Source organism: Cinclus cinclus, chromosome 6, assembly GCF_963662255.1.
Source record: "Cinclus cinclus chromosome 6, bCinCin1.1, whole genome shotgun sequence".
In the NCBI taxonomy this organism is placed as follows: Eukaryota; Metazoa; Chordata; class Aves; order Passeriformes; family Cinclidae; genus Cinclus; species Cinclus cinclus.
This window is the reverse complement of record NC_085051.1, coordinates 50,785,472-50,807,814: the sequence shown is the minus strand read 5'-3', so window position 1 is coordinate 50,807,814 and position 22,343 is coordinate 50,785,472. Positions and strand designations below refer to the sequence as shown.

The 22,343-nt window shown below is 40.7% G+C and overlaps 1 protein-coding gene across 3 annotated transcripts in view; it reads right to left on the bottom strand.

Moving 5' to 3' along the window:
• Nucleotides 1-10,220: 10,220 nt before the first annotated feature.
• The window catches only part of EML1 (EMAP like 1), a 100,833-nt gene continuing 88,710 nt past the window's right edge, over nucleotides 10,221-22,343 (bottom strand). For all 3 annotated transcript variants that reach the window (XM_062495579.1, XM_062495580.1, XM_062495581.1), the window contains 9 exons: nucleotides 21,275-21,400; nucleotides 20,885-21,016; nucleotides 19,539-19,606; nucleotides 17,909-17,997; nucleotides 17,287-17,384; nucleotides 17,089-17,176; nucleotides 16,810-16,905; nucleotides 12,029-12,159; nucleotides 10,221-11,742 (listed from right to left, as the gene is read on the bottom strand). In XM_062495579.1, the coding sequence (XP_062351563.1) occupies nucleotides 11,617-11,742; nucleotides 12,029-12,159; nucleotides 16,810-16,905; nucleotides 17,089-17,176; nucleotides 17,287-17,384; nucleotides 17,909-17,997; nucleotides 19,539-19,606; nucleotides 20,885-21,016; nucleotides 21,275-21,400 (954 nt within the window). In that variant the 3' untranslated portion in view covers nucleotides 10,221-11,616. The remainder of the gene's footprint in view (nucleotides 11,743-12,028; nucleotides 12,160-16,809; nucleotides 16,906-17,088; nucleotides 17,177-17,286; nucleotides 17,385-17,908; nucleotides 17,998-19,538; nucleotides 19,607-20,884; nucleotides 21,017-21,274; nucleotides 21,401-22,343) is intronic.

Sequence of the window (22,343 nt, the reverse complement as noted above, 5' to 3'; positions counted from 1 at the left end):
ACTACGAGCTGTAGCACTCGCTGCCGGAGGAGCGGGAGACTGGGAGATCCGGCACGGCCCATGCTGGATGCTCTTGAGAAATATCCCATCTCCGCTTCTCCGGTGAAGTCCTCGTTCCCTTCCTCACACACCGCTCTCCCCGCCCGTGTCCTTCCACACCGCTCTCGCCGTCCCTCCGGCAGCACCGGGCACATCCCGGCTGCAGGGCACGGCAGCACCGGGCACATCCCGGCTGCAGGGCACGGCAGCACCGGGAGATCCCGGCTGCAGGGCACGGCAGCACCGGGCACATCCCGGCTGCACACCGCGGCAGTTTCACAGGCGCTTACAGCCTTTTGTAACCGCCAGATAATCCGTCAGATGGATTTAGGCACTGACAGTCAAACATGCCAAAAACGTCACCACCCATTCGTGCTATCCATCCGGTGAAGGACTAGGAAGCGCCGCATTGCTTAACCTCTCCTCCGCCTTCCACTGCCACAGGAAATCCCCACCCCCACGCCGTGACACCACCGCGGGGACCCGAGGTCCCCCCATCCCTCCGGCGGGAGCTCCGCGGCGCTCGGCGCATCCCCGCCCGCCCGCGCTCACCTCATCTTCCCGGCGGGGCGCGGCGGCGGCCGAGGCCGGGCCGGGGCCGGGACCGGGACCGGGACCGGGACCGGACGGTGTCGGCGGCGGGACGGGGGGGGGGGGGGGGGCCTCCGGCGGCGGCGCCGCCCCAGCGGCAGCGCCGGGCCCCTGGGCGCTAGCCGGGCAGCGCGGCGCCGGGCAGCCCCTCCGCCGGCCCGGCCATGTTGCCGGCTCCCGCCCGGCTGCGCTGCCTGTGTCTGTGTCTGTGTGTCTGTGTGGGCAGGACAAAGCGCCGCCGCTCCGCTCCGCTCCGCTCCGCTCCCACGCGCGGCGGGGCCGCCCCTCCCCTCCCCTCCCGCCCCGCCCCCGCCGCGGTGTCGGGGCCGGCCCCGGCCCTGCCCGGGGTCCCCGCCCGCCGCAGGTGGGGCACGGTCCGCGGCACCCACCGGCGGCTGCGGCTCCGCCGGGATCCTCGGCGGTGCCGGTGCGAGGTGCCGGGGACTTGGCCGTGCCACGTCCCCGAACCGCTCCCGGCTGCAGCGGGGCAGTGCCGAGGTTGGAGACCTCTCCTCTGCAAAGTGCTGTCCTGTGCAGGGCCAGAACCGGTGCTTTTGTTGGTAGAAGCAAAAGCAGAACTGGCATTTCCAGGAGGGCAGCTGTGGTTCCCCCTCCGTCACCCTTCCCGTTTGTGTCAACGAGTGTCCCTTCGAGCTCTCTTGCCCCTCCTTTCAGCCTCGTCCTTTCTCCGCACCTACCTTCCCACCACCCACCCTGGGAACCCCGGGCCGCCTCCGAGTCATGTGTTTTTCCCATCCAACTCTCGTTCTCACTCCGCATCTCAGTCCCGTCCCTAACCCGCTGCCCTTCGCCTTCCAATCTCCGCCTGCCAACCCCGTTGTGCAGCCCAAACCACAGGGTGATGATATTCACGAGGTCCAGAGCCTGGAACTTCCTTTACCCTTCTCCATGTCTCTTTACCTCTTCCCATGCACAACCCAGTAGAGAAAAGATTATGTTGAAGTTGGTATCACTTTATTATCCTCAAGGATCTGCCACAATACAGGACAAAATTATGCAGTTTTTTTTCAGGTGTTCCATACATGGGTCACCATAACTTGTTTGCCATTTCTCAAGGGTAAAGGCTCTTCACTCTAACTCTCTGTGGATCACCTCCCACTGATCTCTCCCAGTTCTGCATCACCCAGTTTAGACACAGAAACCCCCGACCAACCCTCTAATCCCACAGCAAGCAGTGGGCTTTCAGGCAGCTGGCAATTGTGTGCACATGGTGCCTGAACAGCAAAGGCTTCTGGCCTCTCCCTCCCTCTGTGTGTCTGTGCCCCAATTAACATTGCCCCCATCAATCCCTGAGACCCACCTCCATCTGCATGTGCATTGAAGGGCAAGGCAGCTGTGTCCCCTGTCTGTGTGCAGTGGTGGTTTTTGGGAAGGTGCAGGCAGTGTTAATGGGAAAGTGAGTTCTGGGCAGTGGGGCTGGGAGGGTGGGCTCTGGGAAGGTGAGCTCTGGGCAGTGCCTACAGTGTGAGGGCTCAGGGGAACGTGCCCATGGTGCAGAGCAGATTGTGAGACTGCACAGAAGGCGACCAGGTGTGGCACAGAATGTGCAGGAGATGAAGAGCAAAGCAGTAGGGCCCAATTTCTACATAAATACTTTACATTTTTATTTCAATTTCTCTGAAAAGTTTGTATACTCATGCCAATACAACACTCATTTTTACTGTAGTAGTAACCTCTGCCACCAGAATAAATGTTGCAAAAATCAAGCCCATAGATTTGATGCCCTACAAAACTATTTCACCATTGGCTTGTCAAGCTTTGCTGCTGTCCACTGCAGCTCCATACCAAATGAAATATACTACAGTAACAACTACAAAAATACGACAGCAACAAAACCCATGGTGGTAATCATGTATATGCCTTTTATTCAAGGCCATGCTTGTTTCTTGGTAGCTAATGCATATCTGATATCTGCTGTTTTCAATGGTCATTAATATGTTAAAAAAATAATTAGAGACAGTTAACTGAAGGACACTGCTTCTGTGCCTCACAAGCACAAATCCCAGCTCACGGTTTCCTGTCCCATAGCAGATCTGCTCCATCTTCTTCCCAAGTGGCCCCACCAATGAATCTAAGCTCACTTCAGATAGAGAGGGTCTCCTAGAGAAGCTGTTTCCCTTATATCTTAGGAGCCTCCTTGTTTGTTTGAAGCCAAAACTTGTACCCCTTTCTTAGAAGCAATTAATCTAAATCTCCTACAGGCACAATATACTTTGTTGGTATAAAGAAACAACTGTGTCAGACCACAGATCTGATGTGCAATCTCCCCCAAGTGACAGCGGCTTGGAGAAAATCAACCACATAATTTGTGATGAGGTTGCTGAAGGTAGTAAGCATACAAAGAAATAATGAGCAAAAATAAAACCTATTTTCTTATTACTATCATCTGACTAATCCTTTAGAGTGTGGGTCACTGCCCAGCTCATGGGACATATGGGAGACAGCATAAAGCAGGGAGGATGCTTATTAAACTAGAGAGATTCATGGTAATACTAGAATTTAAAACTTGATTAAAATAGAAAATCCATATGTGGTTTTGCTGATAATCTGTTTTTTTAAAAATATACTTTCCTTAAGATAGCTTTATACAGGCACAAATCAAATAGGCAAATAAATTTATGGTTAAGGTATAAAACTAGAATGTTTAGTTTTATAGAAGCAAAAATGTCTTCTGCTAAGCCTTTTATCTGTGCACCTTGGCTGCACAGCACAAAGGGGCACAAAGAGCTGAAATCAAAGCCCCCACATGCCCCAGTCCTGACCCATCCAGCCCTGCCCATGAGGGACTGCAAACCATTGGGTAAGGACGGGGTGGCTTCTGCCACTCACCACTCTACCTGCACTGCCTCCTGGGCACAGGTACTCTCTGTCCCTGGGCAAGCTGCAACACCTCACTGGATATAAAATTGTACAGCAAAGTGTTGAGAGGCTTAATTGCTCATGAGATAGTTCAAAAGTGATGCAGAAATGCAGTGAGATTACTAGACTAGACAATTATATTTGCTCTTTTATTTATTCTCACAGAAAGAAGCAAGAGAGGAAAGACAGATGCCAATCTTGCTGGTCACTAAATGGCACAAAAACAGAACAGCATTAAAAGTCTTTCTTGTATCAGAATCCATGAGGCTTCCTTATCAACATTCCCTGGTTGACCACCAGATCACTGTGTTGACAGAAAGACATGACTGGACCATGTAATAATTGTTTTGCTGGGACAAATCTGACATTATATTGCAATCAGAATTGTATGTCTTCTAAGAGACTTAACACTGGTAATTTGTATCGACAGATATATAATCTTTGACTGAGTCTTGTTAATTCACCTCCTCTTTGCCCAAGGGGAAATCCTGACCCACCAGGGTGGTCCCCATCCTGCTGGACTCATTGGTTTTCTCTCTTCCCATTGCACCTCTCCCTAACTGCAAATTCTCCTGCAGCGCCCAGTAAAGACCTGCAGAAGAGGAGTGCTGTCCCTATGGCTGCATCTTTCCCTGCTGAGACCTCAGCATGGCAAACCCTGATAGATCTGCTGCCATGCCTCTGGGTCCTGTTGCAAAAACTGCCCTGGGGCCTGCTCTCTTTGTTGCTTCAGAGATTTCATATTAGGAGGGGAGGAGGAGGAAGAGGATGTGCTCCTTATGCAGTCACACAGCCTGGGGCAACATCCTCTGTAAACATCCTCCTATCAGGAGCTCAAGGTCATCCAGTTGTTTTTCTCAGGGGCTCCATGCCATGTCCAGGCTGGTGCAGCAAGAGTCTTGTGGTCATTTTTTCCCACTGAATTTGTCCAGCTCAGAGCATTCTCTTGAAATTCTGGCACTTTCCTGTAGACTTGTCCACAAAACTACCTATTTTCAAGGAAAACTAATGTCCACAACAGTTTGTTTTGCACACTTATTATTGGAAGGCTTTTCCTAAGCAAGGAGGATTTAGCCTTATGAAGTCACCCTTGAGAGGAATTCATTATATGAATTAATTATATCACATCCAGTAATATATATATGCTTTTGTTTCTACAAGGAATTGTTCCTCAGACAGCAACGTGACTCAGAACTTTTGCCAAAGATGAAGTTGTACAATTTCACAGAGACCTTGCTGAGGCAGAAAGAATACGATTACCAAATTCAGGTGCAAAGCAACATTCAAAGATTCCCAAAATACAGACAGGTTCAGTCCTGCATATTGGGTTTTCACCCATCATCACGTCCCTACAATCATTGGCACCATTTGGCAAAGGCTTCCTCTCAGGTTTGCTGTCACTCACTGCACCTGGATTTCCTTAGCAGCACTTCATCCAGTTCTGGGATGAAGAGGAAAGGATGGGAAGAGAGTGGAACAAAGAATCAAGTAGCAGAAGAGCACAGCAGGTGCTAAAGGGGATAGGAAAATGGAGACTACAGAAAAATGAAGGAATTATGTAAGTTTGGGATTTTTATTTTTACAAGAGAAGGAGAGAAAAGGAAATTACATGAAAAGGAAAACATGAGAAAACATGAAGAAGGGAAAAATATAGGGAAGGACAGAGAATAAGTAGGAAAAATAGACTGTTGATATAGTTTAATTCTATTTTATTACACTTCTTCCAGTGAAGATGGACAAACTTTGCCTTCAGGGAGATAGTCAGTGCCTCCTCTTGGAAAGGGAGGAGCTCACTGGCACTTTATTTTTCCTGTTATGCCTTCTGAGAACGGGGTTTACAGTCACTGGGAAGGCTGAAGCAGGAAGCTGCAGACTTCCAGGCAGCAGGGAGGAGCTCTGCCTTGCAGGCAGACCCTGGGGACCTGTTCAAGGCCAAAGGTGACTTTCCCTCTCACCCAAAACTAGTGGGAAGGGAGACAGCACAGAGGTGATGCTGTGCTCCCGAAGCCAGAGGCAGCTGGGGCTCTCCAGGCTGCTACACTGCGTGTGGCCAGATTTTCTGCTGAGCAGGAGCTGCACATACGGGAAATGCCACAGGGCTTTTCACTTCGGCTGAGCCTCCTGTCAGCTCACTCTCCAACTGCTCGAGCTGTAGACAGAGACTCTCAGACAGAGCTCAGCTTCTGCTCTTTTTAGGCGCTGTAAAAAGGCCAAAACACTTGAACCTCTGGCATAATAACTTTCCCTGTGGTTGTACACTTATGTCATAAATTTGATGTTCTGTTAATGAAAGCTGATGAAAAGGAGAAGCAGGGAAGGGAGGAAGGAACCCTAAAATGTTGACATTTATCTCAATGAGAAACTGAATCCAAAAAGAACAGCCAGACAATTGATTTTGTAGAGAGGAGTTCTCTTCAGGCTCGTGCAGACTGTTCCCCCTTCAGCACATCTCTGCAGTGCAAGGACAAAGCAAGGCAATGGCAAATTACAATAATCTAACGTGGCTGCAAAACTCACCCAGGCTTTTCAATTTTTTTCTTTCTAACCATAATGACTGAACAGCCTGAAGGAGATTTCTTTATCCTACAACCTGGAATTTGGAGCAACTGTAGTTCGTGTAGCACTGACAGAATCCACAGAGCAGATGAATTTGCTTCCCTCTGGCTACATGCTTATTCTAGGTAATTCCAAAGGGCAGATTTAAAATATGTTCATCTCTTACAAGCTCGTGCTAAAAACCCATTCAGTTACATGAAGACCCAGAAAACAGGTCACCCTTCCCATGGTTCTGAGCTCAGCATCTCAGACTAGACCCAAAGAGGCAGCCTTTAAGGACAGATACGTCCACTACAAACAAACAGAAATGTCTAAATTCCTTTAGTGTAGTCTATAGTCAGCCAAAAGATGGTAGAACCAAACCTCTGTGAAGCTAGTAGGGAAGAACCACATGAGTCCAAGACATCAAGCTTTCCTAACAAGACAGAAAAAATGTGAGGTCCAAAGGAGGCCCCTTCTTATACTTGCACATTTGGCAGGAAATGGGGGATCCACAGTGCTGTGAACTATCCTGACTGACAAATTCTCCCAAGTGGCTTTTGAAGATTAGCCCATCAATATCACTGCTGACTCTGCTGGACTCAGAGCTAGATGGCAGCTTTGACTACACTGCCATTGCTACCTCCGTGCAAATTATCACTTGCTTTTCTGCGATAATTTAATGAATTCACAGGGCAAAGTAGTTCCATTAAGAAAAATGAAATTGCTGCAGAAGTTCATGACTAAAGAGAAACATCTTACTCTCCCAGCAAGAGATAATGTCCTCACTCATCCAGCAGCCAGCAGCCTCCACCCACAAGCAGACATCTGGGAGTGGTTCTGTCCTTCCCCCCAGGAGTCAACCCCTCATCTCCCTTCTTCTGGACAAGGAGGTGCCCTGGCTTGGGGCATCTCTTGTGCAGGGCAGGCTGCTGGAGCTGGAGCTGCATGGCAGCGACCAGACTGCCCCAGCACAGCTGTGAATCCCAGCCAGCAGTGAGAGAAAAGGATTTCAGTTCAGGCTTCCCATAAGTCTGTTCTTTCCACTAGTAATTAAAGTGACATTTTCCTTGCCATCTGCAGGATTTTTTGAGGATGCAATTGAAGATCTGTCAACAGATCTTTTTTTTCCAGTAGAAAACAGAGCAAAAAGACTGCCTGCTTCCCTGAGCAGAACCAGAAGAAATTAAAAATGCCAACCCTTGCAGAAATGGGGCTGTTTACCCTTGCAAGCTCTTGTCAAATGAATACTTTAGAAGGAAAATAATATCCTCTAATATTAAATCTTGTGAAGAATAAAAATAATCCAAACATTTCACATAGGAAATATGACCTTGAATTAACTAACCCCATATTAATTACAATAGTAAAAAATCAATTTTAACAAAGTTTACTTGCTCCAGAAGGAATTTTTAAAAATAATTTGAAATGGTAGGGTTTTTTTTAATTCACCAGCATTGCAAAAACTATTTTCTTTTACATTTATCCTCGTCATTGCCTGTTTTAAAAACCTTTTTTATATATAGTGACTTCTTTTTGTAGAGCTTATCTGTTGGAAATTGTTAATACCTCAGGTTTCAACAACCTGTCAAAAACAAGCACTATCAGAAACATTTATGTAATAATCATTTTTCAGAAAATAATTTAAATAGTGCATATAGGATTAAGTTGAAAATGGCTGTAGTTTTGATATCATACAAACATGAATCCTGTGTAAAATAAATATATGGACACAGGCAGAAGAGGCAAAAAAAATAATGCAAAGTCTCTACTTGGAAATGGCTGAAGATCCTAAAAACCAGATTGAGTCTATGTTTATTTTATAAGTGTGCAAAAGAGGGAGAAAGAAGCATTTTGAAAGCATTTGTATTGTTTTCTGAATAATTTAAGACTTAAGAGAATAGATAGTATCAACTTTAGTAGCTAATCACTTTGAAGACCCTAACAGAGAAGCATTACCCAAATACATGCTCATCATTTTGGACAAACATGTCAGTCATACTGTTGGAGTGAGTATAGGATCTCAACATCCCATTGCTAAATGCTACGGAACAGAGGGAAAAAAATATCCCTACCCTAAAAATATTTCAAAATCAAAATACATGATACAAATTACAGGCTGCCCACAGACAAACAGACAAGTGAGAAACAATGGGACAGTGCTGGTCCCCTCAGTGTCCCCACACAAGGAGGTGGAAGGGCAGGAAGAAAGGGCTAAAAGCAGATGCACTCACTGATACCTCAAAGTGCAAGTCAAGAAGTGTGAACAGAGATACAATAAGAAACCAGGAATACAGCCCCAAAACTATCAGAGAAATCAGGACCACTGGCTTTTTGAGAAGGTAATGGCAGCAACATGTGCCAGTCATGGATGCAGTCCTGGAAGCTGAAGAGTAACACTAGAAATGAAAGGAAGAACAGCAAGAAATGGGAACTGAAACCAAAGGAAGTTGAAGGGGAGTATCTGAATGCTTGGTAGAAAATAGAATACACAAAAGACATGAAGAGATGTGTCTTTTCTTCGAGCAACACTGCACCTGCTGCAGCCAGGATGAGAGGAGGGAATGGACAGAAGCAGAAGCCCAGGTGTATCTTTAGCTATGGACTTCAGACCAGCCTTAGGGTCCATGGTAGGGAAGGAAAAGAGCTGCTGCAGACAAGAGTATCAGGTAAAGAATTCAGGTGTTTCTGAGAGAATAAAACACACAAAGTTCGAGCATAACTCTTCCTTTATTTTATTCTCTTTTTCTTTTAAGGTGAAAAAGAAGACACTCCTGAGAAAACAAAAAAAAATGCAAGAACAAAGGAACAAGGATGGAAGAGAGGAGAGCTGAAGATTAGCTACAACAATGGCAAAATTGTGTAGAGTTTCCTGGATAAAGAAAGGATAATCACTTTAACAGTCATCAAACGGGTATTTGGCTTAAGACATTACCCACCATTTGCCAATTCAGCTAATACGCTTATCAGGTTTTCATAGATGAACAAAGACATATTTAACAGCAAAAGTTAGAAACAGAGGAGCAGCAGAGGCACAGATGGGATGGGATTGCTGAAAAGCCCTTTGATCAGTAACCCTAGGGATGAACTTGCAGTATTCCTCATCTATTTCTTCTAAAGGATAACAGTTCAAACTGAAGAAAGTGATCACAAATGCTTTACGATATCCCAAGAGTAGCACCATGTAAGAAGGATGAAAAGGGAATGAGTCAAGCCAATTTGCAACTCCTGTTTTCTCTGCTGCAAGTAATGACAAATCACCTACAGTTCCAAAAGCAGAAAACCTGAAAGCACCCCATTTGCAAAAGCAAGTAAAAAAAAAATAAAAATCAACAAACAGAAGGTATTGTGGGTAACCAAGCACCCAGACACAATAAAAACCCGTCCCTTGTGTGTTATGGACTCTTATGACTGGATTAACCTTAGAAAGGGTAATGGTATTGTGCCTTAGCTTCAAACACTTCAGGAAGAGGGAGATTAACATCATGATTTAAAAAAGTTGTTCCAGTGCTCCTCTGGCCATTTATTTTTCCACATTGCATATTCTGATCACAGTTAGATCAGAAGGTGAGGAAACAGGATTTTTTTGTCTGCATTTGTTGTTGTGTCCCAGCTGGGTTCTGCTTATGGCCACAATAACTCTTGTGCTGCTGCATGGGATCAGAGTAACCAGCTGGGACCAAGACCTCTGCCTTCAGTGACAGTGCCAGGTAACATTAATTTAGAGTGACCCTGAAACCATGGCTTTCAAAGGCCTTGTCTGAGGACAAGTTCCTAACACAGAAATGGTCAGGAGCTCTTACCATGAGCATAACTGAGCAGTGGAACAACATTCCACCAGCTGAGTCCCCAGAAACAGGAGATGTGTACTGGGAGGCAGGACAGAGGCAGTTTGTAGGTGAGAGCATGTGGTGTATCCTCCCCTGCTACAAAGCTGGAGTTTCACTCTCCAGGTGTGCATTGTCATTATGTCCCCAGAGTCATGGGCACACATAAAATTATGTACCCCAAAATCTGGATTTTACTGCTGAATATTTTCAAATGCATCTCTAATCAAGAAATCACAAATGTGTGTTGTTAAATAAAAACCTGTCTCTTCTATATCATGCTTAAACAAAGACAACTTACTAAACAGAAAGAATACATTGAGAATTCACTTTAATACATGTTTATTGGTGTCCTGCACTTTCAGTGTAGGAGGTTGGAGATGTAATAAAAAATTTCAAAATTTATTGATTCAATTTCATTTAAATCACTCTAAACAACCAGTGCTTTAGAGTTCAGAGAATTAACATTTACTGTCCATTACAAGCAAAATTTTAATATTACCTTTTTTGAGTCCACTTAGAACTCTTTTAAAATTCTTCAGATACATTCCTCATAGTAAACAATACATTTCAATCTGTGTCACAATCAACATTGATAAGGCCTTCTTAACCATTTTATACCACCTCCACTGTTACTTCATTGCAAAACACAATCTTATTTCATACTATAAATACCCATCCATGCACAAAACACAGGGGCCAGAAGTTACACATTAATATTTCACGTAGGCTTCCAAGTCTTCCTTTACCCTCTGCAGGTTTATGGTACACTTAAAAAGATATTTTTAGACTTGGTCTACTTGGTCTTAAAATACAAATATACAATATCCATAAGCATAAAAAAGTAAAGCTAGATGGCCTTACCATTTGTTATGAACTGCTAAAATCTTATACATGTACAATATAGCATCATGCTGATTAATATACATATTAGTTAAATATAAGAGCCAATAATGGGGATGTGGCCAAGCTTTATTGGTTCGTTTTCAAAAAGAAATTTTTCATATACAAGTAAAAAGATTTTTAATTTAAACTCATATAGACTACCTGAACCACACAGACATCTGTAAACCCTGCTGAGAAATTCAGGTTAAACTGGGACAAAGCCTGCTGATTCATTGGAAAAGGAACATATCTCCTCATGGGTGACACCCACGGTGTGCTGCTCCCAAGAGAATGCAAATCTACCAGCATTCACATTTTCAGGTCTAGAACACTAATTTTTGCATCTTACATTGCAGTTTATACTTTTTGTATCTATTCATCAGTCTCCAGCAGAAACAGTTCAGTACCTTGACGTTGTCATAGGTTTTTCTATAAGTAGATATATAGTACAAAGTGTAGATAGTGAAACGAATAAGCACATATATACAGTCTTTGAAAGGCATTTTTGTGACCAGTTTAGCAGTGTTTATAGAAAACATTTAAGATAGTCACATTCTGCTGATACCACTGTATTGCAAACTGTCAAGCCACATTTCTTATATTAAACTTGTACTGCATTGTATATTGTACAACAGAGAATGATCAATCTTAAGGTGTGACACAATGAAAAAAAAATACTAGACTGAGTAAGGTAACCAGCACAGGGCTTAATTTTCCTGAGGTTTGTAAGAATTTTTTAAACAAAAATCACAGTGACCAGGCTAAACTGCAAACATACTGTTAAGTTTTAAATATACAGTTTATACATAAGTTCTGTGCATGGTCAACTCAACTGTGTATGTTCATGCTGATATTTCCTTTAAATGACTCGCCACTGCATAATACTTGTATCCTTTCCTCCTGTGGAGATGAGATGGGTGTCTTCACAGAGAAAATCTACATTAGTTACATGACTACTGTGTCCACCGTACACATGGCTGGGAGCCTAGAAAACACCACATTAGTGAGAATAGCAGCTGTCATAAAAACATCTCTTTAGAACATTCATGCAACAATGAAACCAACGAATCACATCATTCTCTTAAAGTATTTCAATATTAAATTAACTTTAATTGCTGTCTCAATCAACCTTAAATAAATCCCTTAAATGTATAAATACTCCCATTCTTCTTGTTTTGATGTGTTTAGATTTGGGTTTCTTTGTTCATAGAAAAACAACATTTAATGCATTTGTGCAAACTACAAGAGTAAATTTTGGGGAAATACCTTACCCTAAACTGTGAGCAGGGATATGAGAAGAGATGTACTTTGCCAAAGTCATCTCCTGTTGATAGCAGTTTTCTCCCATGGGACCGACAGACAGCATTGATATCTGTACCATCTGAACCTTCAGGCCATACACCTGAAACACAGAGGGACTCATTAAGGGCTTTTATAATGGAGATAAAAGTGACAGCCTAAGTTTCTGTTAAAATATTAATAAAGGATGACTTGTTTAAGGAAAAAAAAAAAACCAACTATAAAAATAACTGCATCTGAATCAGAATGTGTACTTCCATACCAGCCTAAGTCCAGATCCTAATAGATAACCAAGCACAGAAAAAATGTTTTATTCCCTCTAGTTAGCAAAGTGCTTTTTACTCTGAGAAGACAAATTCTGCAGAATTAGTCATGTGTCTGAGCCCAAAAGAATTATCATATGGTTATGTGGAATAGTAAAAGTTACTTCTTTTATTTTCCCTTCTCATGTATAACACACTCCTTTCATATTACATGGGTATGATTTTCAGACTAGAGTATGATCCAAAATTAATTTATTTGTAGTACTAACGTCTAAAGTCTATGAAAAAAGACGTAATATAGTTTAAATTATTATTCATTAATTAACAGATCCCTTGAAAAGGAACTGAACCTACAACAAGGTTTTTAAATGCTTTTTTTTGACTGGAAGAACTTCTCTTCCTTCCCCACATACTGTACTCGTTGCTGTTCTTGCACAAAGTAGTGTCCTAAAATCAAACTCTAAGGTTAACAGTGCAGAGACCAAATCTGTGCACCACATCTTTAAAATCTCTGAATACTTGCCTGTAATAAACTGCAATTTTACTAAAATCCACCCAGTTATTGAAATGTCAGGATATTGTATGCAGTACTGCAGGCCTTTTTTGGTTATGATCTTCTAATTAAGATTTTATCTAATCCTTACTCAACATTAAGGGCACTAAGCTTTCAGAGACCACTGTCATCTTCAGTTATAGTGCATGTTCTGCCATAATGACTTGGCAAAACCCCTGCCATGTCTTGGCTCTGTGATTTTCAGTGCCTGGCCCTGTGTCACTCATCCTTTGCAGTGTGCCCCTGCAGCCCTGCCCACTCGAGTGCACACTCCACTGGTGCTGCTGCAGGTCAGGGTTGAGAGAGTTGCTACTCCCCTAAGAACTTCCAAGTTCAACAGCACACTCCAAGTATCCCAAGATCACACACCAGTTCCTCCTTCTTCAGGATACTTCTAACCCCACAGTGGGCATTCACCATGCACCATGGGAACAGCTATCCTTCAATCACTAGGATTCTTCCCAAATACAGCCTTTGTATCACTGCACAGCAATTCACTACAAGGAGGTGATTCCATGTCTTTATAAGGAATTAAAAATTGCTGTAAAAAAAATGCAAAGTCTGATTTCTAGACTGCTCTAAACTTTCCTGATGTGTGTGGAAACACTGTGTTGCTAGATCAGGGGTAGTAAAAGAGGCCCAAAGAAATGGAAGTTCCAAAGAAACACAATAATTGCTATTTGTGGAATTAAGAATATGCAGAACAAAGAGACACAGAAAAGCTTTTTAAAATATCTGCTTTGACAAGGAGAAGGCTATATGAATATCAAATGCTAGCTGAAAAGAGGCAGGAGTCTTCCCAACAGGTCACTATGACAAGCTGGAAATAACCCCTGAAGGAAATGGTTAAAGAAATGAGACTGCCATTTTGAAATGGGAAAGGATAATAACAGGGTTTTTCTTTGAATATCTTGGTTCTTTCAAAATTCATCCCAGTACCTCATCACCAGTTTTTATGAATATGCAAATTGAATCCCCCTTGCTGAAAAAGTAGTCCTTATTTTCTCATCCTCTGCAAACCTGTAAGATACCATTTCTTTTCTCTCATTTGAAGACTGATGTCATGCTATTTTTTCCTCCTCATCTCTAAAATTCATTCATCTCTTCTCCCAGAACAATATTTAGATGGATCATTAATTATTCTTGCTAGTCAGCACATTATCTGTTGGTCCAATATACAAAAACCAGAAGCAACCATTCCAGTTGTGACTGAAGCTGATACTAATAAATGGATGATTGCTCCACATTTTGCATGGCATCCTTTTCATTACACATCTCACTAATGTATCTGCCTTTCCTACAACAGCATAATGCTGTTGACTCATGTTCAGTTCGTAGGCAAGAGTAATCTGATGTTTCTGTGCAGATCTGCTCTCATCTGTTCTGCATTTGTACAACTGGGTTCTGCCTTTCTAGTGGGGAGCCTCCTCTTTGGCTCTATTGAATTCCTTCCTTTTTTCATACCACTTATCTGTTTCTCAAGAAACTTGCTAATCCTAAAGATTTATACCACTGACAAACTTTACCTGCTGATTTATCATGCATGCTATTTAATAAATATATTCAAACAAATGTTAACATTCAATTTACAGTGTTCTTGTCGGTTTTGAACCCAACTAGTCTGAGCTCTGCTTTTCTTGCAATGTTGTCAGGTTTGTACAGCATCTTAGATTTCTTCTGTTCCTGTCCTTCACCTCAAACACTATTTTTTTCAAAACTGGGAATGTGCTATGAACTGACACCTTATTTGTGTATCCAGCAGCACTTGGCTCTTGAAAGAGCTTAAAGATCAGTAAGTGTTTTAGTCTTTGCTCCTTCACATATTTGTGTTTGTATGACTAAGACATCCTCCCTCAAGCACACTTCTTTACATGCTCTTGACTTTCAGCTGAATCATCTCTAAACACTTCCAGACTGACTAATCTGTTCCCATGCTCAAAGACAGGTGTTCAACAGACCAGTGTTCCTTTCCCCCCTGCATTGGTTATGCTGATCTGTGGGTGCTGTGCATAGTTTGAGATTTTTATGTGGTTCTACCTGAGAGAAAAAATATCCCTAGTTTCAGTCAGCCATAGCTACTGAAAAATCAATATGCCAGAAGCCCCACATCCTGGATGCTGTAATTGCTGCTTCTGTGGGGCCATCCCAGCAAGTATGTGAAGACTGTTTTAATTGGCTGCTCTGAGGCCCCAAAGTACTGATGGACTTCCAATAAAAATGGACTGATTTCCACCTCACAATCTATGTGCTTCTTCAGTTTATCATTCTAGCCTCTCACTTTAGCCTCTGCATATGGGCTCTGAAGGTATATATATGGTCCTGCAGATATTGCATTAATTCCTCAGTTTTTCAGTACTTTGCCTGTTCTCTGTGAAGTGTTGAAAATAAGTACTAATGGTCTCAAGTTGACACTAACCAGATGCAGTTTACAGATACAACAAGGTTCATCACACTCAAATACATTGAAAATGCATGACTTATTTCAACTTTCCAAATTACTCCTTCCCTACTGAAAGTAGTAGGCACTAACTGACTTTGTCATCAAATCGTAGTAAGTCTTTTATTATCTTTCATTAAAGAAATGTTTTAAAAAGTGTTGGGTTTTGTAGCAGTTCAGCTTTATCAGTGTCATCTCTCCTTCCCCCTGAGCAGATTATTTTGTCCCATGGTCTGGCTCAAAAAGCTGATCTACTGCAAGGCATGGGGAGAATCCCTCTCCAGTGTGGCATGCCTCTCTCCTCTGACTTTCTATGCACCTAAAGCAGCCCCAGATTCTAATAGCACTGTATTTTCCAGGAATCTGAATTGAAAAGTAAGGAACCTTCACATAAAGTATTTAATACCTTAGTGTATCTGAACCTGTGATGCTAAATGCAAAGAATTTGTAGCTCTGCAACTATGTGTAGGGTGTACTCAAACCCCAGAAATATTTTAATAGTTTCATAAGGGCCTCTATCCCTTAAATGAAAAATACATTATGTCAGCATGCAGCCAATCTTCCAGGATTTCCTGCTTTTACTAAATCTGCATGCTGTGATATCCAAATGATATCCAAACACTGCTTGTCAGCTAAATGATAGAAAATTTGAACGTGTTTTCCCAGCATACTGCTACTGCCATAGCATCTTCAGGCACTGAAAATATGCCCTTTCTGGCTGCCTCCAAACACATCACTGCAATCTATTCTACTTGAAACATGGGTGCAAATATTCCTTGTTTACCACTTATACTAAACCAGACTCTTCTCTGAACTTCTACCATGGCTTCCTATTTCCTCTTGAGGACTCAAGAATTTGAAGCTTCTTGTACTCAGTGTTAGTAACCATCTGGCCAGTTCTGCAAACATTGTAGAGCAAGTGCAAAGCTTCACACTACACTGGGGAAAGTGGATCCTTCAAAACTAGCAAAAGAGAAGTCCCATGGAAACCAACTATTGGATTTTGTTATGTTTTTCTTTTTAAATTTCTTTCACTCAATTTAATTGCTACAGACCATATCACAATACATGGTAAGTTGCTAATGAGGGAGACTATAATCAATTTTGTGTTTGCACAGTAACAAGAGCAAATGAAACTATTTTTGGTAAGGGGATTTGACCCAGTAACTACCTAAATACATGACAATTTCACAGAACTGGTACTTTAAATTAAAAATTATGAAAAACTGTTCTACTGTGACAGAAAGGGCAGTGTGTGATTTTTTTCCTTATCTCCCACTTATGTTGTAATATGATATTTGTACTTGAAGCTAGCAAGAATATTAAATCAGAGTCTTTCTGGATTGAAACAAGAAGACAGATTGTAATAAAAATGGCATAGCAGAAGTTCTGTATTTTTCCCTGAATTATGAATAGTCATGTTTCATAAGCAAAAGTTGGCATTCCAAGTGTTTGTTAATAAGAAGAATGGTAAGAGCTTGCAAGAGGAAATATACTTACCAAAAACATGGAAACCTAAAGTACAGGTGTAAGTGGCCCATTCTATATCCCTAGTTGTTTCAACACTCACGACTTGTTTACAAGCAGAGGGGATCCCTACAAAAGAAAAAAAAAAAACACGTAACATATTTAATTTTCAAATTGTATAGATTTCTGATTACACCAGATGAATTAAAACATATGCTTGGTCTTGGCAGTTACATGGTCTCATTTAAATTTTAAATCTGTGTTAGACTGCCTGAACTTTGCACTAAAGGACTAAACATAATTCTTACTTACAGTATAAGATTTCATAGTCTCCTGAATTAGACACGAGATATTGTGAATTAACAGACCAATCCAGATGAGTAATGAAGCTGGAATGACCCTACAAAGAGAAAAAGTATTGTATTAACTGCACTAACAGTGTGCCACAATGTGACAGTATTAATACACATTGCATGTTGATACTGAACCAGGAGAAAAAAGGTTACTTACTGAACATTTGCCAATTCTAGTGTACTTTCTTCCATTTTCACTTACACCATATATATAAATACAGTTGTCATGGGAACCTATTGCCAAGAAGTTTCCATCTATAAACACAAAAGTGAAACTGCAATTATTTCTGTAAGAAAGAACTTAGGCTATTTTTGAAAAGTTTGTATGTCACAGACAAGAGGAATTGTTCTTAAAGGCCTGGATACTGAAAAGTAAATAAATGAAAGTATGTTTTTAATTTTCCAGTTGCATATTGATTTATCTATCAAGGCTACATAACAGCAATTTTATACTAACAGATATTACTGTTAAAAACACTTAAAATTTAGCTGGAAGGAGCTACAGTCCATTTAGGGCTAACTTGATTGCAGCAACCTACAGCATTAAGTCGTTTTTTCTTCCCTTCTTCACAGTGAAACCATATTGGATGTGCTGGGGAGGGAGGGAAAACAAAACTAGAGCTTAAGACTCTACCCATAAAGTCCTGCCAATGTTTCATGGCACACTTGTTTTGAACTTCAGTATGGCAAACAGGGGCCTATTTTACAACAAACCAACCCCTAATTTAATAGAAAATTCAACGCCTTTTTTTTTCCCCAGCAAATAAATGCTCTCAAACCTGGTGAGTAACGCATTACAGACAGCTGTTCATTTCCATCTGTGTGTACAGTGACCAAGTCTTTTGTTTCTGTGTCGAACACAAACCACCTGTTGTAAACACAGAAAGAGGCCAATAAATCATTCCATAAGGAATTTAAATCTACTGTAATCTTGACCAACTTTTCTTCTGTCAAAATAGCATAAGTTTTATACCAAGAAGAGAAAAACAGCAACTGCTACTCAGTTTTGTCTAGTTTTACTTTAACACAAGGATAGTTTCTTTCGCATCTCTTGTAAGCATAAAAATGTTCAGGCATTGACCCCAATATCAGTCTTCAGATTTTAGTGTGTTTTAATATGTCATGCATAAGAATAAAGTAAGCATTGCTTGTGATGTCCCTTCTCCTTAGAGACCTTCCTCTCTGTGCTATGCTGATGTTTGAATTGATGCCTGCATTAAATCCTAGAGCAAGGGAAAACAGAAGCAAGTATCGGGGCCACTCTCTTCTGATAGAAAAAAGAGGTGAATTAATTTATTTTAAAGTGAATTATTTTTTTTTAATTATTATTTAATTAATTAATTTTAATGAACCAAAAATTTGTTTGTGGAAACATGTAGAAAGTACAAAGATAAAAATTGCATTTCAATACTTGCACCAGATTACTAAACACAAAGAGAAGATTCCTCTCAAAGCTTCTCCTTTTGTTATAACTTATTTAGTAAATAAAGTACATTCAGTAACAAAAGTAAATCCTATTTTTAGGGCTGATATAATATCTGAAATAAGCTTTCCTCATAACCTACAAGCTTCCTATATGTTCTCAGTGAACTGGAACTGTTTTCAGTACTAACAGCTAAGTCTGCCCTCAAGTGACATTAAAGGAAAGGATGAAGTTAGGCAAAGGCAGTCCCTCCTATGAGAGACAACCACAGATAAAACTCAGCAGCTGCCACTGATGTCACCAAGGGCTCAACCTGCTGTCTAAAATACTCTTCTGCACCTCCGTTTTCTCACACTCTTCATGCAGAACAAGTCTCTTAAAGTGCATTTTTACATTATGTCTAGCACAGTGGAACATTCACCAAATTTTTTAAAGCCTCTGGTTGTCATTGCATTAGGGATCATGAACCACTTGCTACATTTTCCAGTACGCAAAAACTTTTCCATGTGATTTCCTCCATGCAGCCCTAAAGGCCTTGGGAGGAAATCTCCCTCCACATCAGCAAAGTTAACTCACTACATCAGAGTCCTCTTTTAGCCTCTCCTTTTTCCCAGGGGCCACAAAGATTTAATATTTAGGTCTCTGGTATGGTGACATATGTGTGACCGTGCCTGGTCTCACAGCTAACCTAGACTTCCTGCCCTCTCTAAATCTCCTCCTCCCACTGATTTTACAGTGTCTCTCTCCCAGGGCAGAAACCATCTCTTTGTTCATGCAACACTCAGCAAACACAGGGTGCTGGTCCAAGCCTGGGGTTTCTAGGCACTAAGGCGATACAAATAAATTACACTGTGACCTTCAACAGAGATCAGTAGGGAGTGAAGTTGTGTCATTGCATACATCTGCAAAGCCAGAACATGCACTTGGATGTGAGTGGGAAAAATCAGTGTTTGTTGGTGCCCAAGGTATAGCTCTGCACCTCTTACCTTCCAGTCAGCGTCCCTACTGCAACAACAGATGCTGAAGGATGAAAGCCTGAAGATTGTGCTGGATCCTGAAATGTTTCAGAAAGGAGCACACTTTATTACCAGTCCGAGTTATCAAGTTATAACAAAAATATAATTCAATTATCTGTCTCTGGAACACAATAAAACTATCTTGTTGATTTTTAGGGGTAATTTTTTTCTTTCAATATAAACTTGAGGGGTAAAAACGCATTTTTAAGTAATTGAATTATTATCCAATTAACTTCTTTGCCCTCTATACAAGGCCATTGTTTTCTTTACTGCCTAAAAATAATTCGGCAAGTGATTTCATAACAATGGCATTGGCAATGGCAGCTTCTCAACAAATCAAAAAGAAGTAAAAGATAAAAATAACTTCTTAAACTAGAGCTGACCTTAGAATTAAGCATCAAAGCTGCAGTTTACTTACAGTCTTAAGGAAAAGTAAGTCCCTTATTCAACAAAGGTATGTGGAACTTTGCAGGTGGGGTAAAGCCTAACTCCTACACACACCAACACCTTTTTCCAGTATCTGCCACGCAGCAGCTCAGTGGGAGATTAAGGGCATAAACTGGGTTTCTTATTTGAATGTGCAATTTTAAAACATTTTACTTTGTAAAGCTCTAGTGTCTTTCTTGCAATTTAAACACATGCCTAAAAACATGGTAAGCATTTTCTTTCTAACACCTGTCCAGTTCCAATTATAGCAGAAAATACCAATATAGCTTTTTTTTTCTCATACCATTAAAATGTAATTTTAAAATATAAGCAAAAAACCCAGTCCAGTGATCCATCTCATAGAAATTCTTGTGTCCGTAATTTTCTGTATTTTTAAACAGTATCACATTGTAGCTGTTTCAGTAAACCTGTTGATATTTTTAGTAACTGGTAGTTACCAGCCCTAGAAGTTAGGTGGAAAGGATTTCCTCATTAATTATAAGCAAGTGACTAAATTAAAAGAAATACTAACTCTAAAGAAAATTTCAGAGAATTGTTGAGATCCAGGATTTTTACGCACAGTTCTAGAACACTACAGCATTCTAGAAAAGAAAATTTCCTAATTTTTTTGAAGTATAATTTCATAGCAAATGCTATGATATTTCATTGAATAAACCAGGGTTTCAAACAGTGCATTTAATCTAACTTGTACTCAGAAGAGCTAGATTCAAAAGCTTTCACATTGATCTCTATGACAAAAATAGGTTAACATGAAATTATTTTTCCCCTCAAGTTAATATTTTAAGGTATTTTTAAACAACAATCTTAAGAAAAACCAAAATGACTAGAGAATTTCTCTAACAGGAGAGCCGTATTTAATAAATTTGTACCTCTATAATCTTACTCCAGATAGGATGGTGAGTGGTTGCATCCCAGAGTGTAATGTGTTTGTCATGTCCACATGTGAAGAACTGAGGCTTAGAGGAATGGACTGCAAGTCCCCAAAGCTCATCAGTATGACCCTACACAAGCAGAGATGTTTTTAGATAAGGACAGGCCACCAGAACTAAACATGGTCAAACAGTATTAAAATGACCAAACTATATATTAAAACATTCCAAAAATATGTTAGCACTAGATAGATACATATTTATAATGATTCTTATTGCTGAAAGCACTGCTATAATAAATCTTATGCATACTTATGAAAATTAAATTTAAACAGAATCTTTACTGCTCCTACACAGTTAGAAGTGTTCTTGTAAGGAAACCTGGCTTACCTGGGTGATTGGGAAAAAGTCTCCTGACAGAGTGCCCTGTAGGACGAAGTTTCTGGTGGTTCCTATTAATACAACGTCCCCTTTCCCCTCTGCTACTGTTCTTATTGGACCAAACTGCTCTGGAATCTGTGGTCATAACAGACAAAGGGATAGATAAGTCAGACAATTTGTCAGGTGTTGCCTTTTTTAAAGACATGTTGCCTAGCAAATGTGTTTTAATAAATATTGCACAGTGAAAAAAAATGAAATAAATTTATACTAGTGCCAGTCTTGCAAAACTTTATAACAACTTGCATCAGCTCAGTAACTTCTATAACACTCCAAGACAAGACATTCTTATCTACAGAATACTCAGATAAACCAAGTATTTCAAGAAACACAAAAGTAATTCAATAATTCAATATAATTTAATTGCAGCTGTGATATCAGACTAAGCATTTCTACTCAGAGCATTTTCTTGCAATGAATGTTTCTTTAATTACAGCCTAGGTTCTGAAAGAGCCAGTGCAAATACCTAAAATAAAGTTCAAGGGAAGATGTAAAATAACAAGGAATACCAGAATATGAACAAAAAAGAGAAAAAGAAGGACACCACAGATAGAAACAGCACAACGAGCGTGTTGCTTGTGCTGTCCTAAAAAATGAACATGCCATTCCAGTTGTATATGTATTTGCCCCATTTAATATTATTATTTAATTATTGTTTAATATTACATAGTAGAGTTGAAGCCCTTCCTTAGACTTTTCTGCTGATTCTTCCCTTACATTCAGTATGTGAACTATCAAAGTAGTTCAGTCCAAACAAACTCTGCATTCATCTTTTAAGTTCCTACATAGCAGCTGGAGTAATTTTCAAATTTTGTTTAAATTACATTTAAAAAACCACATCTACCAAGAAATTAATGAAATACTCTAAGTATTAACACAGTCAATAAATCCTGACATCATTTGGGGAAAGAGGAATATATAAAAACATTTCAATACTGCAATACTCTGAAGTTAAACATTACCTCACATTATTAAATGCAAAGAAAGGAAGAAATAATATGGGAAGATACGAACACAAGAC